The sequence below is a fragment of the Scomber scombrus genome, chromosome 5, assembly GCF_963691925.1.
Source record: "Scomber scombrus chromosome 5, fScoSco1.1, whole genome shotgun sequence".
Taxonomy (NCBI): Eukaryota; Metazoa; Chordata; class Actinopteri; order Scombriformes; family Scombridae; genus Scomber; species Scomber scombrus.
The window spans coordinates 3,849,180-3,866,947 of record NC_084974.1 but is presented as its reverse complement, the minus strand read 5'-3'; the positions used below and the strand labels follow the sequence as shown (position 1 = coordinate 3,866,947).

The window sequence follows — 17,768 nt, the reverse complement described above, 5'->3', positions numbered from 1 at the left end:
TTTTTTTAAGATGCGTTAAGGTGCGACAAACAGACAGGAACACACCGAGCAGCACTATCGGGACGTCACACACACACACACACACACACACGGGTGCTTTTGTTGGTTTTCACATAACTCAACCAGTGATGTAATGGTAAATAAAAGCTGTTCAAACTGTGCTCATCATATGAAAATTTCATATGCATAAATTCATGCTTTTTCCGCTTTGAATAAACCTTCCTCTGCTTATACAAGGTGAGCAAAGTGAGATTTTGACGTGGCTTGATCCACTACACCTATTGGCTTCTGAACAGATAAAGCGACCGTGCTGGCTCTTCTTTAAACATAGCTGTCAGTTAACTATGTTCTATGTGAAGAGCTACCTGGGCCAGCACGGCACAGATGACGGAGTACAGACGACAGGTACAGACAGGTCAGAGCTGCGGGTGCGACCGGGACGTATAACAGCGTGATGGGTGGGATCAGCAGACAGGAAGCAGCGGGCGCGGGGGGGGGGGGCGGGGCTTCATGCAGCGATTGGTTAGTCCGGTTACCTCTGTAGGGCTGCTGGGGTACAACTGACAGTGAGGGGAGGGATGTAAGTAGGAGGAGGGAGAAGCTCGGCAGATGGAATGCTGGGAGGAGTGGACGTCCTCCAACAACAGGTCGACCTCGCTGATGTGGAGCGCTTCCTGTTTTAACAGTTCGGGGGAATAAATGCTTTTCATAACAAGTGCTCGTCTCCATATGAAGGAAGCTTAAAGAGAGGGGAGAGTGTGCCCCCTCCTGTTGTTACAGCTTCAGATGGGGCTGTTCAAATATATGCCTGAGTTCAAAACAGATGTGTCCGGTGATGTAGTGGTGTAAGAAAAGATGAGTTAGCTCTACACGGTAAGATGAAGAGTTAGAACATGAAAGCTTTACTAATTAAAGAGGTGGTGAGGAGTCATGAGATATCAAAGCGGCCTTCTGTTTACAGAGCAGGAACACTGAGTGTGAGTGTGTGAGTGTGTGTTTTCACTGCATATAACAAAAAGAGGTTTCAGTAGTTCTCTCACCTCTCTCATCGCCGTGGACGACTTCGGGAAGCTCTTCCCTCCGGTCAGGCTGTGGTATCTCTTCTCCAGAGCCGACAGCCTCTCTTTCTCCTGGAACATGAAGACGTACAGTTTTATTATGAAAGGCTTATGAGGAAGAGTGCGCCAAAAATCTGTTGCAGAGTTTGAAGATGCCAATAAAAAAATACAGACTCAGCATTTAACCGTAGCTGTACACTTTATTTATAGAGCACTTTTCAAAATCCGAGTTACAAAGTGCTTCACGAGGCAGCTAAATACACAAATCATAAAATAATGATGTTTTAAAAGAGAACACATTTGATGAGTAAAAAACATTTTTATGTAGGAAAAAGGCAAGAAGAGACAAACCATATTTAAAAGAAGATAAAAGTAATTCAAGGAAAAGTAAAACTCAAATCAAATCAGGAAAGGCTCTCCAATAAAACAAAGGACTTAAAAGAGATCACTGATTCAGTCTACCTGTTTTTTTATTTAATGAGTCAGATAGGGAGTGTTTGATGTTGTGTACCTTCTGGAGCATTTGCACTGTGATGGTTCTGTCTTTGGCGAGCCGCTCACACTCCTGAGATGCCTGCAGGCCCAGCTGGTGGGCCTGGTTCTCCAGAGCAGACACCTTCTCCTGAATGATAAAACACAGAATGACATGCAGGCTTAGCATTGCATACGTCCTACAACTCTCTAAATACCTGTGTGGACATCACGTTGCTGAGAATAAAAGCACAATATTGAGTTCATACCCTGATGTTACCAAAATGCAAATCAAACTTTTTTTTTAATTTTTTTATTACTATCAGCTACCAGCTTCACCTCTTACACAAAAAGCTGCACTGTTCAATCTGTAACAGAGACATTCTTGTGTTCCTGTTCTCTCACCTTCCTCTTGGCCACGTTGCTATGGTACTCCGCTCTCTCCTGGAGCAGCTGCTGGCTGATGGTTTCTCTCTCCTCCTCCAGGCTGCTCTCTCTCTCCAGCTGCTGAAACTCCAGGTCCTCAAACTTTTTGGTTCCTGCTTCCAGCGCCTCTCCATCCTAACAGAGGCCCCCCGCCACACACACACACACACACACACACCACATCGGAGGTTACATCACGAGCAGAGAAAAAAAAGTTACATATTAAAGTCATTAACTTCTTTCAAGAGCAAAGCCATGACACTTTGAGTCTTTAATTCTTTGGAACATTTTCCCAGCGTGGCCAAAGTGCTTTTTTGGGGGGAAGGGGGAGGGGCAACTAAAAGCTCACTGCGCTCAGTCAAGCAGACAGCCATGAAGAACATGCTTCTACTGCAACACAACTACTGGTATGTGTGTGGTGAATGAGGGGTAATACACAGGAGGTAAGGGACGGTTATTTACATCAAAATATAGACTTTTTACATATAAAATTTGCATTCATTTCATTCTTCCCTCCTTCAGTTTGACTCTAGACCTACACAGAGAGAATATAGACTAATAAAGTTATAGTACAAACACTATATGGGGAAAAAAACTACATATCTTTATTTAAAACACTGAAATAAAAACCTGAAATATATATTTATGTCGAGTATAAGTCCATCTATCTTGTTGCTATGCCACTATGTAGCTGATGACAAGTTGAAGTTTTTCAGTGCTTCTGTCAGCAACAGTGAGTGTTTGAGTGAACGCTCTTAACAGCCTTTGAAGGCCCCAACAGTGTGCAATGTCAATTCGCTGACATGCAATCTGAGACCAAAATGACTCATTTTTGCAAGTGGTCAAAAAAAAAGGAACAAAGAACTGGACGTTATTCTACTCAGCAGCTATGACTCAGCACACTGAGCCTGAAACACCCACCTGTCCATCACAAAAAAAAAATCTGCTGTATCAAATCTCAAACTTTATTTCTGCTGGCTACTGACTCTTTGTCTGGTTCTTCACACAGATGAGATATAAATAAATAATAATCATTCCACCTAATAAAAAATGATCCCTCTACTTTTCTCTCTGGGCAGTAATTCAAACAACAGCATTCATTGACATAAGAGAAGTCACAGGAAGAGAGGGAAGGGGAAGGCACAGAATGGGTCTAGTCAGGGCCTATGTTAATTGATTAGTCAGCAGTTTGAAAAAAAAAGCCAGCCATGACAAAAATCACAGAAGAGATGCACATCAGATTCACACATGCAGTGCGATGCCAAACACGTCACACGAGCCGCGTTTTTAACCAAAATGCATCACCAGGAGTCGAAGTGACCTGGAGCCATTTGTTGTTGTGTGCTCCTGTGTTGACCTGAGGGGGGGGTTTCAGTAGCATGTAGGTGTGGTGCAGAGGAGGGAACATTCCTGCAGATTTGCGGGCAACGGCACGTCTGTGAGGCTCTGAGATGCACTGGGTGCATACGTGCAAATGCGTGTGTCTTTAAACCCTGTGTAGTGGGCCTCTGCTAAAGGGTTAAAGGTCCTAGTAGCACTATGTGTGATGGTATGTGCTGAGAGCTGGCACATACAGTATACTGGCCTTATACAGGCAGAGAGCTACTAGCTAACTAACTAACTAGCTAACTACAACTACAACTACAGAAAGTTGAACATGTTCAAGCTGCTGGACAAACATATGACACATCCATTTTATGTATTTTTAGGCTAATTATTTGACCCAAAAATCCATAGAATGAGCATAAAACCTTAATTAATGCATATACTTTACTGTTTGGTCATAATTACTCTTCACAGAATGCAAATCAATAAAATGTGTTCCTTTAGCTTTCTTGTCCATTTTAACTGGTTAACATTTTAGAAAATAAACTTACTATTTATCTCACTGTACTTCTACTATTTATATTGACATCAATAGAATATTTCAATTTACAGTCTAATACATTTTAATATGTATTTTTTAACCACACCAAATAACATGAATTCCACTAGCGTCATGAGCTAACTTGGTAGCTGCTAAGAATCGCTAAGCTAGTTACGGTTAGCAAGGAGCGTAGCCAGGTTTTATTCTTCACCAGTGCTGGATTAAACCACTGTCTCATTTAGTTATAACAAAGAATAAAAAAACCTACCTAGCAAAAAATAAAATGTCAGTTTATCAAAAACAAATGACTAAAAATAGCTGCTGCTTCTCTGAGAGAGCAATGGAAGCTTCTAGACTCCAGATTTCTAGCTCCATTTTGAAGCTACTGCTACTTTTGTCTAGTTGCTCTTTGCATTTGTAGGACACTATAAAGTACATGGTCTATACTAAGGACTTGACATAATGTGGTAAAAACATGCTCCACTTTTTCAAAATACTTAATATTACAAATTCTACATTTAAACATTTAAAATGGGTCATAAATACCAAATGTTGCCACTGTGAGTCAGGCCGATGCTTTAACCTTCAATTTAGAGGAAGACAACAGTGTAGAGGAAGCTAGGCTGGTGCTACTTTCTAAGAGGCTGTGTGTGTGGGATGGAGGTGGGTGGGGTGATAGAATGAGTCAGGCAGGGGACAGGCGAATGCAGACTGGAGTCTGTAGGTGTCGGGGGGTGGTGGGTGGAGGTTTTGGGGGCTTGGTGCTTCTGCTGGACTTGACGACCCACCCTTTTGAGCTGTTCCTGCAACTGTTCCCGCAGGGACTCGGGACAGTTATGAAGCTGGTTCTTCAGCTCAGCGTAACCCTCCTGGAGGCTCTGCAGGGCCCGGCGCTCAGCCTCAACATTAGCCCTCTCCTAGAAAGACACAACACACACCCACACATAGGATGGATGGACGAAGGGAGAGAGAGAGAGAGAAGGGGAGAGAGAGAGAGAGAGAGAGAGAGAGAGAGAAACACACTGCTCAAAATCCACGCCATGCGAATAAAAAGCTGTAAGGTGTTAGCAAACAGACACATGGTGACAGGTTTTTAGGGCCTGGCAGAGAACAGGAAGAAGACACTGAACCAGCAACCTGGGATTCATTAATAACATATACGCGCTCAAAACAAAACAAAACTAGCCAGAAGACACAATTACATCTCTCAAACATTTCGTAATACAATACTGTGCTCTAATTTTGGCAACAAGACACTTTTTTTTAAAATTAGTTTTTAACTCAAGTTCCTACAAAGAACTTTCCAAAATGAGCGACTCATTTCTTCCAACGAGTACAGCTTCAATAAAGCGGTGAGAAAGTCTTCCCTCCCATAATGTATTTGACATTTTTTGGCCCGGGAACATTTATGAAGTGACTTGTGATGTTAATCTGATAGTGTCTGAGATGCTCTCCACGCACGTCTCCTGGGTGCTGCTCCAGTTTGGAGCTCAGGATTCCATCGGTAATGGCTAACCTCGCTTTTATGAGCCGGGTTGGAGCAAAGGTGGCTTTACCCTGTGAGTATTAACGTTTTGATGTGAAAACCACTGACAGTGGAGTCTCACTGGGAAGCTCTGCCGAAGCTTTGAGATACCACTGAGATCATTTTTATACCATAATGCCCATAAATCTGACTGTTTGATCCAACAGAGTTTCCAAAACATGTTCAAATGTTGATGCTATTTTTTTTAAGAAGAGTTCCCACAGAAGATGACTTTTATTCTTGGACAAAATTAAGCGAAAAATCCAAGGACAGGTTTAAAGTGTCAAAGCAGTCATTCCTTGTTCGCTTATCTTCCAATAAAACAATCATGAAGAACACTTCTACATTTGGTTGGGAACCTCGTTGAACCCTTACGAGACGCAGACTTTAGACTTGGACTCAATAATATATCATAGTGTCTGCAGGTCTCTACATGTTTTACTGGAGATGGATTTAAGTAACATTATTACCAACGATAGGCGAGAAACAAAGCTGCTAAATGTGTTTTTTTTTTCTTTCCACTGTTAAAATGTGGTGGATGCAGGTAAAAAGAAAAGAGAATCCCCCCTAAAACCACTACAAAGAACATGCTAGTGCTTCTTATGTCAACTACTAAAACACCCCGATAAGAACCCGTGCACTACAGAACCAACGACTACAGAGGCTACAGAGGTTTCCTGGCCTTGCAGGGTCTGTCATGCAGACAGTGAAGGAACAAGGAGGGCGAAACAGGTCAGAAATATAGAAATTTTGGAGCGCTGAAGAAGCAGAGGAGGGATTAGGGGTTAACGGATGTCAGTTAGTCAGCCGAGTTGAGCTGAGGAGGAAAATGGGAAAAAGAGAGCTGACCTGAGAGCAAACCGCTCAGCTCGAGTCATGCACCAGAGAACACCCAAGAAGGTAAAATCCAGTCCTTTATTAAAAACCTTTATATGGAAATTATCTGTACAATAAACCCAATTCTACAAGTCGGGGAAGCTTGTATAATAGACGAGAATGCTGACTTTTGTAGAGACACCGACTGTGACGAACCAGTAGGGAGTGTTTAGGAGACTACAAAAGCTCAGGCAGTGTGTGTGAGTGTCTGTGTGTGTGCTTAAGTGTCAAAGAATGTGTAGAACCTCTGCAAACATTTGAATCCGGTACACTCGGTGGATTCAAATACCCTCTGCTCTCTCTCTACCTTGTCTTTCTCCCTCTGGATTGCGTTCTCCAGCTCGTCCAGCTTCTGCTGCAGCTGGGCGATGATGTCCATTTCGGCCTCGATCTGGTCCATCTCTGCCTGCCTCTCTCCCTGCAGCAAGGCGCGCTCCATCTCCGCCTGGAAGGGTGGACGAGCCACAGCGTTTACACCACCGTGAAATATGAAACTTAACAGGTTGCGTGGTTTGAGTGCAAATAAACTCATTTCTATGTGCTTCATCACCTCTTGTTTGGACTCTTGGAGTTGCTGCTCCAGCTCCGTCAGCCGGCTTTTGAGCTCGTCGATCCGAGCCAGGACGCGGACCCGCTCGTCCTCCAGGTAACCCAGCTCCAGTCGGCCGGCGCTGCCCGAGTCCTCGTGCTGCGAGAGAGGAGACAAAGTCAGGTTAGGCTTTTCAAAAGCAGGAAGCGAAGCCGGAGAGGGGAGAAGAAGGAAAGACGGGTACTAGTTTTTAGAAACCCTTTTCTGGTCACAACAAAATAGAAAAGAGAGAGACAGAAGAGAAATAGAGATAAGATTGAGAAGGGTGTTGTGATGGAAAATGAGGTTTATGAAGGAGCTGGTGTAAGATTCAGCATTCCCACAGCATACTGTAAGCCTCACAAACAGCCCCAGAAGCTAGTAAATAAGAATCCAAAACAGAGGGGGGGGCAGAAAGTAGCTGACTGCAGCTCTGTACATTCTCTATTTACACACCTCTTCATCCCCCTGACGCTTGTTTCCTTTTAACTGGTAATTAACATGTAGGAGTTCACCCTTACATAGCAGGCATGATGTTCACATAACATGCACCTAATGTGTGAAACACGATCTAGATAATAACAGTGACCCTGCTCGCCCTGAACTAAAGAGCAAAATACCTTAAGGTAAAAAAGGACGATGCCATTACTTTGAAAAACTCCTAAATGGATGTGTCATAAAACAAACTGAATTGAACTCTTCTTCAGTATTTAAATGTGCTGTGTGACTGTTGCTTTAATCTGAGGCAGTCGTGTGCAGGTTTTCATTCCAATCAAACGCTGCACTGTGTTTGAACATGTATCACTGAGTGAAATCAGATGATGTAACAAGCTGCTTGTTTCATGACTTGAAGAGCAATGAGAGAGAGAGAGAGCAAAAGGGTAGTTTAAGATCCAGGCAGGTAACTTACAAGCTAAGAATCCATCAGAGGGTTATTTGACCCTGTGATTCACTGTGATCAACCACCAGGCAACTGAGCAGCTGTGTGATCTGATGAGATGTGTGAATCAATCAAATCTCAAACTTGTGTTGTGTATGTTTGAGAGAGTTTTAGCATGCATTTTTCCTAGCCTCAGTAACCCATGATAGAGAACCCTAACTGCTCTGTATAAGGAGACGTTAAACCTGATATGATGTGATTATGCACTGGCTTATATGAGTCACTCTTCCTCTCCTTTGAATCCCCTTTAAGATCCCCGGTGGTCCCTCAACCTCACATGAGAACCACTGACTCAGCGAAGCCAAGCGCATGCTGGGGCTCCACAGCGGCATGCAGAGCGTCTTTGGTAGGTGGAGGAGGAGAAAAAAAAACAGCATTCTCTCTAACCTGTCTGTCTCCATTGTGCAATGCTGATGCTGTGCTGAGAGCAGGAGATGTCCTCACCTCCTGATGAGTGCTCTCTGTACTACTACACTCCTCCTTCAGGTTCTCCTCGTCGCTCTCCCTCTGCCTCTGCGCCATGCGTAGCGTGGCTGACGACAGGGTCCCTCCCAGGACGTTCTCCATGGACGGCCTCCGTCCCGAACCGTCTCCCAGCGCTCCGGGGAAACCCGCCCTCCCTGAGCCCATGGGGTCCAGGCCGGGGCTATCTCCTTTGTTGTATTCGGCGCAGAGGTTGAGGATGGTCTCCAGACGCTGCCTCTCCTGTAATAAAACACACACGCCAACAAAGTACATCAGATTAAAAGTGCCCTCTGTAATGGATTAAAACCTATAGTCTATATTTAAGCACAGCATTCAAATGGTGACTAGCTCGATCCAATTTTTAATAAAAGGCCAATATTAGCTTTACTTTTCAACATTGATAGATCCATGTAAGCCGACATCAGATTAAATCCAGCCGTGCTAGCAAGTATGTCCCTGCTAGCTCATTTCCTGTTGGTGAGCTGGCTGCTGGGTTAAAGCCAGCCACAGAATGATAATCTGACGATAGGCCAGCTCAGACAGAAGGAGCAGAGAGAGTAATAGTATAGTATAGTATAACTTTCCTGTCCCTAATATCCTGCAGTATGTGCCTGAGCTAAGCAACCCAGAATGGAAAGAGAAGTTCTGTACATCAAGAAGCCTGTAAATACTGCTTGAACACTGACAGACTACAGTAACTAATGAATTAACACCAATGTAAAACCCAATCAGGTGCTCTAACACTAGAATAAATGAAGTAAGATGAGCAGGATGTATTTGCCACGTATGAGCAGCCTGTCGTGACTTCTGTAACCCCTGAAACAACACAGCAGCCCACATTGCCCTGAGTCAGACTGCGTGACTGGTTGTCCAGCTGTCACTATGAGGGGGTCAAGCCCACCTATGGGGGGCCCCCAGCAGCACCGGGCCAATATGTAACCTCTGAACTCTTGAATGTCAGCTGCTGAACCTCCTATGCTGCAGACACAGCGTCTCTGAGGTCTGCAGAGACTCACAGACAGCAGCAACGCAGCACCGTGAGCCTTAAAGATACACGCCGAGTGTTTGGTAAAGAGTCTCATTGGCCAGCTTTGCTGTGTAGTGATGAGAAACCAGAAATCAAATTCATAAAATCAATGGCTGTGGTGCTCCATGCTGGCACTCAAAGTTGTTGTTATAAAGCAAGTTTGTATCAACCTGAAAGTAGAGTAGAAGTTGTCATTTAGTGTTGGATTGTATGGCTTATATGTCATTTAGTAAAACATCCATTATTTGTTGGGCATCAAAGTGCTCTCTTGACATTGTTTTTATTTTTTATTTTTTTATTTCCACCCACTTTCCCATCCTTTCACAAAAGCCATGCGATGTGGTTGAAAGTTCTGGAAGAAGCTAGGAAATGGATTTTGTTTCTCCCCATTATTTGGTGTGTAGTGCAAAACTAGCTGGGAAATACATCATTCCATATTTCGATGAAGTTTATACGTGAATATGTTCTGTTATGGGTTGACATACACTTACTTTCATACAGTTGGTCTTTTAGTTATTGCCAATATGAGCAGTAAGCTAATCATCCTTAAACGTAGGCTGCATAGAATTTCACTAGGCTAGGTTTCCAGCCTACAAAGTTACAGTTTGCATGTTTTTTACTGAAAGTGTGCTTATATAACATTTTCTGAACAGTGGCTACAGTAACTATAAATCATGCTAAATGATAAAAAGTTGTACAACAGTCACTGTTAAACAGTGGCATAAGTAGAGAGTCATAAAGTCAGGAACCATACTAACCCTAACCCTAACCCTAATGTCAGTTAGGCAACCATATTTGTCAAAAGTTTGTTAATTTAAGATACGATAAGCCACCACAAGCTACTGGTCATACTGTACCAGACCAAGTAGTCTGTAGTCACAAAACACTGAATGTAATGAACTCAGCAACAAGGCATTTTATTGTTTGTGAGTTCAAACGGGGCATTTTAAGACAATGAGAAATATACACAGCCTAACTTTAAGATTTTATAAAAGAAGACAATTCATGTGTAATGGATTTATCATGCGATGAGTAGTGACTAGTTTAATATAAAAGTGTCAAATTTAAAGAAACTGAATAGTAAAACATCTGGCCATTCAAACCAAAAATACCACAATCAGCTTTCAGTCAATCAGTCAAACCATGAACTCATCATTCACACGCCTCCACAGAGCATCTTTTCTCTTGTTGTTAACAATAGACACGTTTTTAGAAACAAAGAAGCATTGTGTTATTTTATGCTCTTGTGTTCGAGTTTCTATCAGTTTCTTGTTGCGTAGGAACCCCCAGCAGGCCAGATTGTTCTCACCCACAAACAAATACCCTGTTGGATCATCTCCCATAAACTGCAGCCATCACGGCTTTCCCACTGAGGGAGCAGCTGCGTGATTAGGAGCTCCAGCCCCACCATTAGCTTCAACCTGTAATCTGGGACCAGTTAGCTTTTAACTGAGTGGGTGGGAGTAAAAGACCCCCTTTGGGCTGCAGAACAGTGCTGTATATTCACTAGAAAAGAGTCAAACTTCAAACATTTACTGGCAAGTCTACAACTACTCATGAGTCCTCCCACTCAACATGAATACAGATCAGACCACTCGACATTCTGACGTCTGTCTTGTTTTCGTCAAGAAAACTGACTGAAAGGCGGCGCTATCATTGTCTCATTTGATTGCCAGACAGCCTTTAGGCTACCAAATGTGTATGGTGGTTGAGTCGCAGGATCACAGACAGATTTCATACCATCAAATGTGTTTGGCCTCAACGTAAATCAACTTGACACGGCATCAAATTTGACGCCAGTGCTCAAATTATGCTCCAAATTAACTGCATGTTGGCAGATTGGTAGGAATCTCATATTTTCAGTGTTTTTCCTAAGAAGGCACTTTGAAATGCCAAAGGAATTATTATGCTCAAAAGGTTATTGCTGCCACAGGCACTAAAAAAAAAATCCTCCAGTTTCTAAGTCTCTAGGTCTCTCTCCGTTGACATCATTATCAAGAACCTTCAGGCTCTGAAAGCTTGGGAAGGAAGGTCGTACTACAAGTCAGTATGTTAATCCAAACCTTTGATTAGACGCCGAGCTCCCATGGCCTAAAACATGTCACGCGAAATGAACCCGGAAAAAGGAAGAAACTGTGGTTTTACTCACTCTCATGATGAATGCTTTGAGAAGAAGCTCAGACCTTGAAATGAGGCATACATGCAAACCAAACCAGCTTGGCCAATGAACAGATGAACAAATACTGGTCTTGAGAAGCTGGTAACACCCCCCCCCCCCCCCCCCCCCCCATCCATGACACCACCATAACAATAAACCCCCAGCCCCACCCCTCCTCTGGGAGGATTGTGGGTAACATTAACACAGCTCCACGGCAACACTCATCAGCTGTTTAGAGAAGTTTCCTCAATCCAAACCAAAGGGCTAGAGAGAATGTGCATACAGTACATGGCAGTGACTGCTATCAGAACTAACTGTACACTAAACCAATAGAACTCCTGGGAGGCTGTGGCTCAGGAGGTAGAACCGTCGTCCACCAATCGGAAGACCGGTGGTTTGATTCCAGGCTCCTCCAGTTTACATGATCTGTATCCGTTCACAGCTGAAATAGCCTCTGTGGGTCTGGCTGCGTCATCGGACCATTAAGAAAAAGCCAAGTCACAAGTCTGAAACCACCAATAGTGTGATACATACACACACACACACAAACAGCTTAGTTCAGCCATGTTTGCTAAACACCTCCTGAGAAGCGCTGTAGTCATACACTGTAGTGATGTTTAACAACCATCTCCTAATGTGAGCTATCTGTCATGAGGTTTCCCTCAACAGACAACTTCAAAAAACAAAGTAATAAAACCTTACAGTAGGTTATTTTAGCTGCAGCATGTGAGTTTGTGAAACTCCCCTACATGTGAGTTTTTATGAACATGGGAGGGGTGGGGGGTGACAGGTCCAGACAACCATGGGGTTTACGGAGGAATGCCTAGTTCCCAGAGTTCTCCAAACTCACCGCCTGCTTCCTCCCCCAGACACCGGCATTCCACAGCCGTCCACGTCTCACCCACAGTGGGTGGCTCCCATGACAACTGGGTTTGACAGCACCTTATAATGCCAACAATCTTGAGTTTGAAGCTAATGATGATCCTGCATCCTCTAGGTGTAGAAACAAGACATTTTGGTAGCAGGTGCACCACAGTTAATGAGAGTTCTTAAATTGTTTGTGTTGTTGAAAAGCAGCAGAGTTAAGTACAGTTTGTTAAAGTTAACGTGTGAAATAAAAAGTCAATTTTATGTTCAAAACATGCAAATTTTACAAGGTGGAGTGTTCCTTCAAAAGGCACAGTATTGATTTAAACTCATTATTAAGTTAACTTCTGTCTCCTCTTCATAGTATTTGATGCAACAACATTTGTTAACATTTTCTATTAGGAATAATTCATTCATTTATAGTCATATGTGCTATAGACACGTTACTAATGTGACATCCTACATCTCACTCTGTCAGTCTCTTCCCTTGCCTTGGTACTCACTTTACTCTTTACTTTTCTTATTTTCATCCTCCCAGCAGTCAGCATCTCTTCCTCATGTCTCCTTCTCTCCCCTGAGAGTCGGTGTCTCCTGTTTTCTCTCATGCCCTTTAATGTTTCCCCCCCCCCTCCTCTTCCCCTCCTCCTCCCCGAACACCCGGGGCAATTCCCCGTCTGCGTACCTTTGATCAGACCGGTTACTTTTTCGGTGCACAGCCGTACTCTTCCTCGCCCTACTGTACGTCACAGGCGTAAACAAATCTCACACACACAAATAGTATACCCAGAGTAAACTGGGGAAGTTCAACAGAGCCTTATTCTCTACATATATCTGCAGGCGGGGGGAAAATTCACACTCGCCGTCTCCTTAAGAGTCTGCAAAACAAACCCCATTCATTATCAGACTTGGATCCTTGGAGGGTTCATGGTGTTCAGGTCCCAGAGGAGGAACAAACAGATGATCCTAACAAGAGACATTTTGAGTTTATTTCATGCTGCTCTCTCTTTCTACCGCCTGTGGAACACAGATGCATCAAAGCCAGGCAGGGGATAGGACAAGTGGGCTCTCCGGTGGCAGCCAGCCTCTCTGGATAATAAGTCGGTGGTCCTCTGTGTTGATGTCGCTGGCACTGATCTCAAGATGAAACTATGGAGTTTGTTACTCCTGGTGGGGGTTGGCTGGCATTTAAATAGCTGAAGCCTCCTCAACTGGGATCCAAGCCCTGGGGGTCAATTCTCAAAGTGAAGACCGGGTTCCAGTTATCATGTCAAACACTTCCAGCATAGAAATGAGAACATCAAAGACGAAGATACATGATTAAAGGCTAGATGAGAGTCGGATTTTCATATTTTCTAAACACTGCTGGGGATAATAAGCAGGCTTTTGGCTTGACTGTTATTATAGGATACAGATAAGAGCGAAGCTGCAAGATGTGCAGTCAGTTACATCAGCTCTGTTAAGTTAAACAAATTGCTGTGCACACGAAATTATGTGATTAAATATCAATACCCTCCCAAAAACTATAAGTCAATAGCAGCTGGTTGGTACAGCAGTTCACCACTGTACTGTACAGTATATCCAGGAGATGCTGTTTAGCCAGAGGAGATTTAGTGAGCATGCCAGCCAAAGTAAACAATAGTACCAAGCAAACAGTTGCCCAGCTGTCAGCCTGCAAGATGCACACAGCTGCCTGGAGCTCAACAGCCAGGTTTTCCTTACAGGGACTTCTATGTTGATGATGATGTACCCTTATTGTAAGACTGTCTGTAAAAAATGTTTTAGACATTATTAATCAGAATGTTAATGTTGAATTCTGTTTTGCTTGAAAGAGTTGATTTATGGAACAAAATAACAGCTTCACTTCAAGCTTTCACAGCTTTGGTTGATTGACGGATAACTCTACCCACCTTTTTGTTTCCAGGTGTGTTTCGTGTATCCAGAGGGAGCTGTGCAAAGTCTGATTAGTTGCTTGAAGTGATTTAATTTCAGTCAGCATCGGTTGGGACTAACAAGTGAGGTTACCAGACCTCTGTAGCCCACTACTCATCTCTGCTGGAGATCAGTGACCCGAGGCTAAATTAGCCGCTACTAGCATAACAAACCCGAATATCTGATCCAATCTTTCAATGGATGAGATGCATTGTGGTTGATCTATGGTCCAGATTTTAAACGAGGAAGAAGAATGCATAGAATAAAAAAGACAATATCCGACATTGTGACACATCATGATCCGACAATGTTACAGGTGTTGTGTGTAGAACTTAGTGGCATCTAGAAGAACAGACTTGGCAGAAATGGAACATAATATTTATAAGTATGTTTTAATTAGTGTGTAATCACCTGAAAATAAGAACTGTTGTGTTTTTGCTACCTTAGAAGGAGCCTTTTATATCTACAGAGAGAGCGGCTCCTCTTCCACAAAGGTCGCCGTGTTGCACCGCCATGTTTCTACAGTAGCCCAGAATGGACAAACTAAATACTGGCTCTAGAGAGGAACTTTTTGGCATTCTTTGCGAGTTTCACAGCCATTATAGGTTCTCCTACATGCTTAGAAGGGAAAGGCAGGGGGTATTCAGTTGGTTGCAATCTGGAAGCTCACCACTAGATGCCACTAAATTCTACACAATGGTCCTTTAAAGGAGTGCAATGCTAAATCGGTGGAGTACTCTATCAAATGATGTATCTAGAGAATGTTTCCTCAACAACAAGCCTGTGAATCCATTAATCCTTAATTCATTTATCATGAAACACAACTAAGAGTCTACAGCCATGCTCTATGAGGCTGAACTTAGCAGTTACCTGTGGAAAATACTAACATAAGCATGCTAATATGCTTACAGTAACAATCCTGACATTGTTTAGCAGGTAGTATTGACCACAGTCATGTTAATGTACAAGTTTCTACCTGCCTGTCAGGATTACTACAGAACTGATAATTCCACACTTCAGGTTATATCATTTCACCTGCAGTACATGTGACACATTTCTCAAGCTCAAGTCATAAAATCTTCCAAGTAAAAGAGCAGTCTAAAGGCCTGAAAGATCCCCTTGTTAATGTTAACCACATCACATGAAGCCAAGGTAACACAGATCACAATCAAAGACCCCACGACATGAACATCCACAGTCTATTTAAATCCAGTCAGAGAGCAATGAAGGGCAGAAGTTTGTTAATATTAGCAGTGGCATCAGTTACCTTCATGAGCGTAGCCATGTCGTCAAGAAAGCCTGGCTTCTCTTTTCCCAAAGTGAGCAGATACACTAAGGCCTGCTCCCTGCTCTGACTTCGCCTCAGCGCCGGTACAGTCCTGCTGCTGCTCAGCACATGATGATACCGGTCCATAACGCACACACACACACACGGTACACAATGCACCCTGCTACAACTGTGTGACAGAACTGGAAGATGTCTCGGTCCACAGAGCTACACTTCCACACAGGCTCCTACTGTAAAGTGTTTTCACAACTGGCTGTGCTACTTTGGGACGGATGGAGAGCAGCCTACACCTCCTACCACACCCCCCTCCCTCTCAGCCCCCCCTCGAACCAGGTCTTGTGAGAGGTGGTGAGGAATCTGTGTGAGCAGAGGGGGCAGAGTTAGTGATTATATTATGTGTGAGGACTTCCTGGAGTGGGAGGTGTCTTGCTGGCTGGTTCTTAGAAAAAGAACAGAGCTAACTTTATACACAAAGTACAACTTTATACTGTATGCACTGCCTTCACTTTACTCGACATAGTGTTGTGTTAAATCAGCCAAAAGGTATGATTACTTGTGAAAAAACCTAGATGTAGATAACAGGGATGAAACCAGCTTTGAAGTATTATTAAGCTTAAAGTTTACTGCATATTGGCCCACTGTCTAACTTCAGTAAATACACATAACCCTTTGAAGTGCTTTGTAATGAGTTAAACATCAAGGAAAAGCAAGTTAACATAAACCTGCACACAATTATATTCAATTTAGTGGTATTAAAGTTTTCCAACAGTTAGTATAAGCTGAGGGGGTGCATAAATATATGCACTGTATGTATGGCTGTTTTGCACTGTTTGCAAGTTAAGCTAACGTTCTCCTGGCTCCAGCTTCATATTTACCACAAAGATATGAGAGTTGTATCACATACACGTCCACAGCAAGGTTAAATGCTGCAGTGTTCACATTGATAAAAATGTGAGTTATTAGTTTAAAAGAGCCACCATGGCTGTGTTCCACTGTTTGCAAGTTAAGCTAACGTTCTCCTGGCTCCAGCTTCATATTTACCACTAAGATATTTAGAGTTGTATCAAACTTACTAACTTCTCGGCACGCGGGTGGTTGAGTGGTTAGAGCGCATGCCATATATGCAGCCGCCCCCGGTTCGAATCCCAATCGGAGGTCCTTTGCTGCATGTCACACCCCGCTCTCTCTCCCATGTTTCCTGTCGGTCTACTGCTAAAATAAAGGCGTCTATGCCAACAAAATCTTTAAAAAAAAAACTAAAAAAACTTACTATCTTCTCAGAAATAAAACTAAATAATTGGAATTCACAAAATGTCAAACTATTACTTTGCAGGCATTTTTCATACCCTTAAATTTTTATGTTTTTACATTAAGGTCTGCTCAGTCTTAATATGCTAATGGTGCTTATGATGCCTTATTAACTTTGTTTTCTATGGAGACCCAAAGTGTTCAGTTTTTAAAGAAATAATACCTCATAAAATAAGTAATTACATAAATAAAGATTTCTACATAAACATAAAACATATACATAAAATGAGTGAATGTGAAAAATGATTTCTTTCCGTTAACAGCCAAGATTTTGTGTGTTACTGTCATTGTTATATAATATATTTTGTCTGTGTTCATTCAAATAATTGATTTTTTAATTACCTTATTTATTTATTTATTTATTTATTTATTTATATGTTCATTTATTCTTTCATTCAATAGTGAATACTTTAGGGCTCCAGCATTTCTGAGCAATACATTACCAAATATATAATCATTTATAAACTGGTTAGAGAAAATGAACTGAAACAGGTAGGTGTATGAGGAATAACACATATAACAAATTGGATATGCTTCACAGGTGTTTCTAATATTTTGGCTCATTTATTCTTTGATAAACTTGGCAATTCAATTCCAGACATTGCCATTATCAGTGAAGGGGGTGAATTTCCACTGTTTTACTGAACAGTTACATGACCCCCTCTACTGGAGAGGTCATAAAACAGCAGACTGCACCTCTGTAGTCGTGACAGTGTTAAAAAAAAATCTGACAAATCAGTAAAACCAAATCACTACCCGGCCAAAGCCCTAAACATGTGAGAGAAGAGTTGTGGATAAACATCACTGTATAAAAGAACTACGGTTTAAATTGACATGATGCGTCCTAATCTGCCGTTTGTTTTCAGTAGGGAAAATCCACACATGGCATATATGTTGGTGCTGTCTCAAGACTGGATTACTGCAGCTTTCCTTTAGACGGGTGGAGAAACAGATTTATCGCTGTCCCAGATAAAGAGCCATAGACTTTACACCAC

The 17,768-nt window shown here is 42.6% G+C and overlaps 1 protein-coding gene across 4 annotated transcripts in view; it reads right to left on the bottom strand.

Moving 5' to 3' along the window:
• Positions 1-17,768, bottom strand: part of phldb1b (pleckstrin homology-like domain, family B, member 1b) — a 72,494-nt gene that overhangs the window by 19,468 nt on the left and 35,258 nt on the right. Inside the window, exons 4-11 of one of the 4 annotated variants that reach the window (XM_062418995.1) lie at positions 8,119-8,436; positions 6,774-6,911; positions 6,531-6,668; positions 4,611-4,739; positions 1,935-2,090; positions 1,570-1,680; positions 1,041-1,130; positions 537-674 (exon numbers count right to left, since the gene is read on the bottom strand). In XM_062418995.1, coding sequence (XP_062274979.1) covers positions 537-674; positions 1,041-1,130; positions 1,570-1,680; positions 1,935-2,090; positions 4,611-4,739; positions 6,531-6,668; positions 6,774-6,911; positions 8,119-8,436 — 1,218 coding nt within the window. The remainder of the gene's footprint in view (positions 1-536; positions 675-1,040; positions 1,131-1,569; positions 1,681-1,934; positions 2,091-4,610; positions 4,740-6,530; positions 6,669-6,773; positions 6,912-8,118; positions 8,437-17,768) is intronic. The other 3 variants (XM_062418992.1, XM_062418993.1, XM_062418994.1) reach the window with 3 other exon arrangements.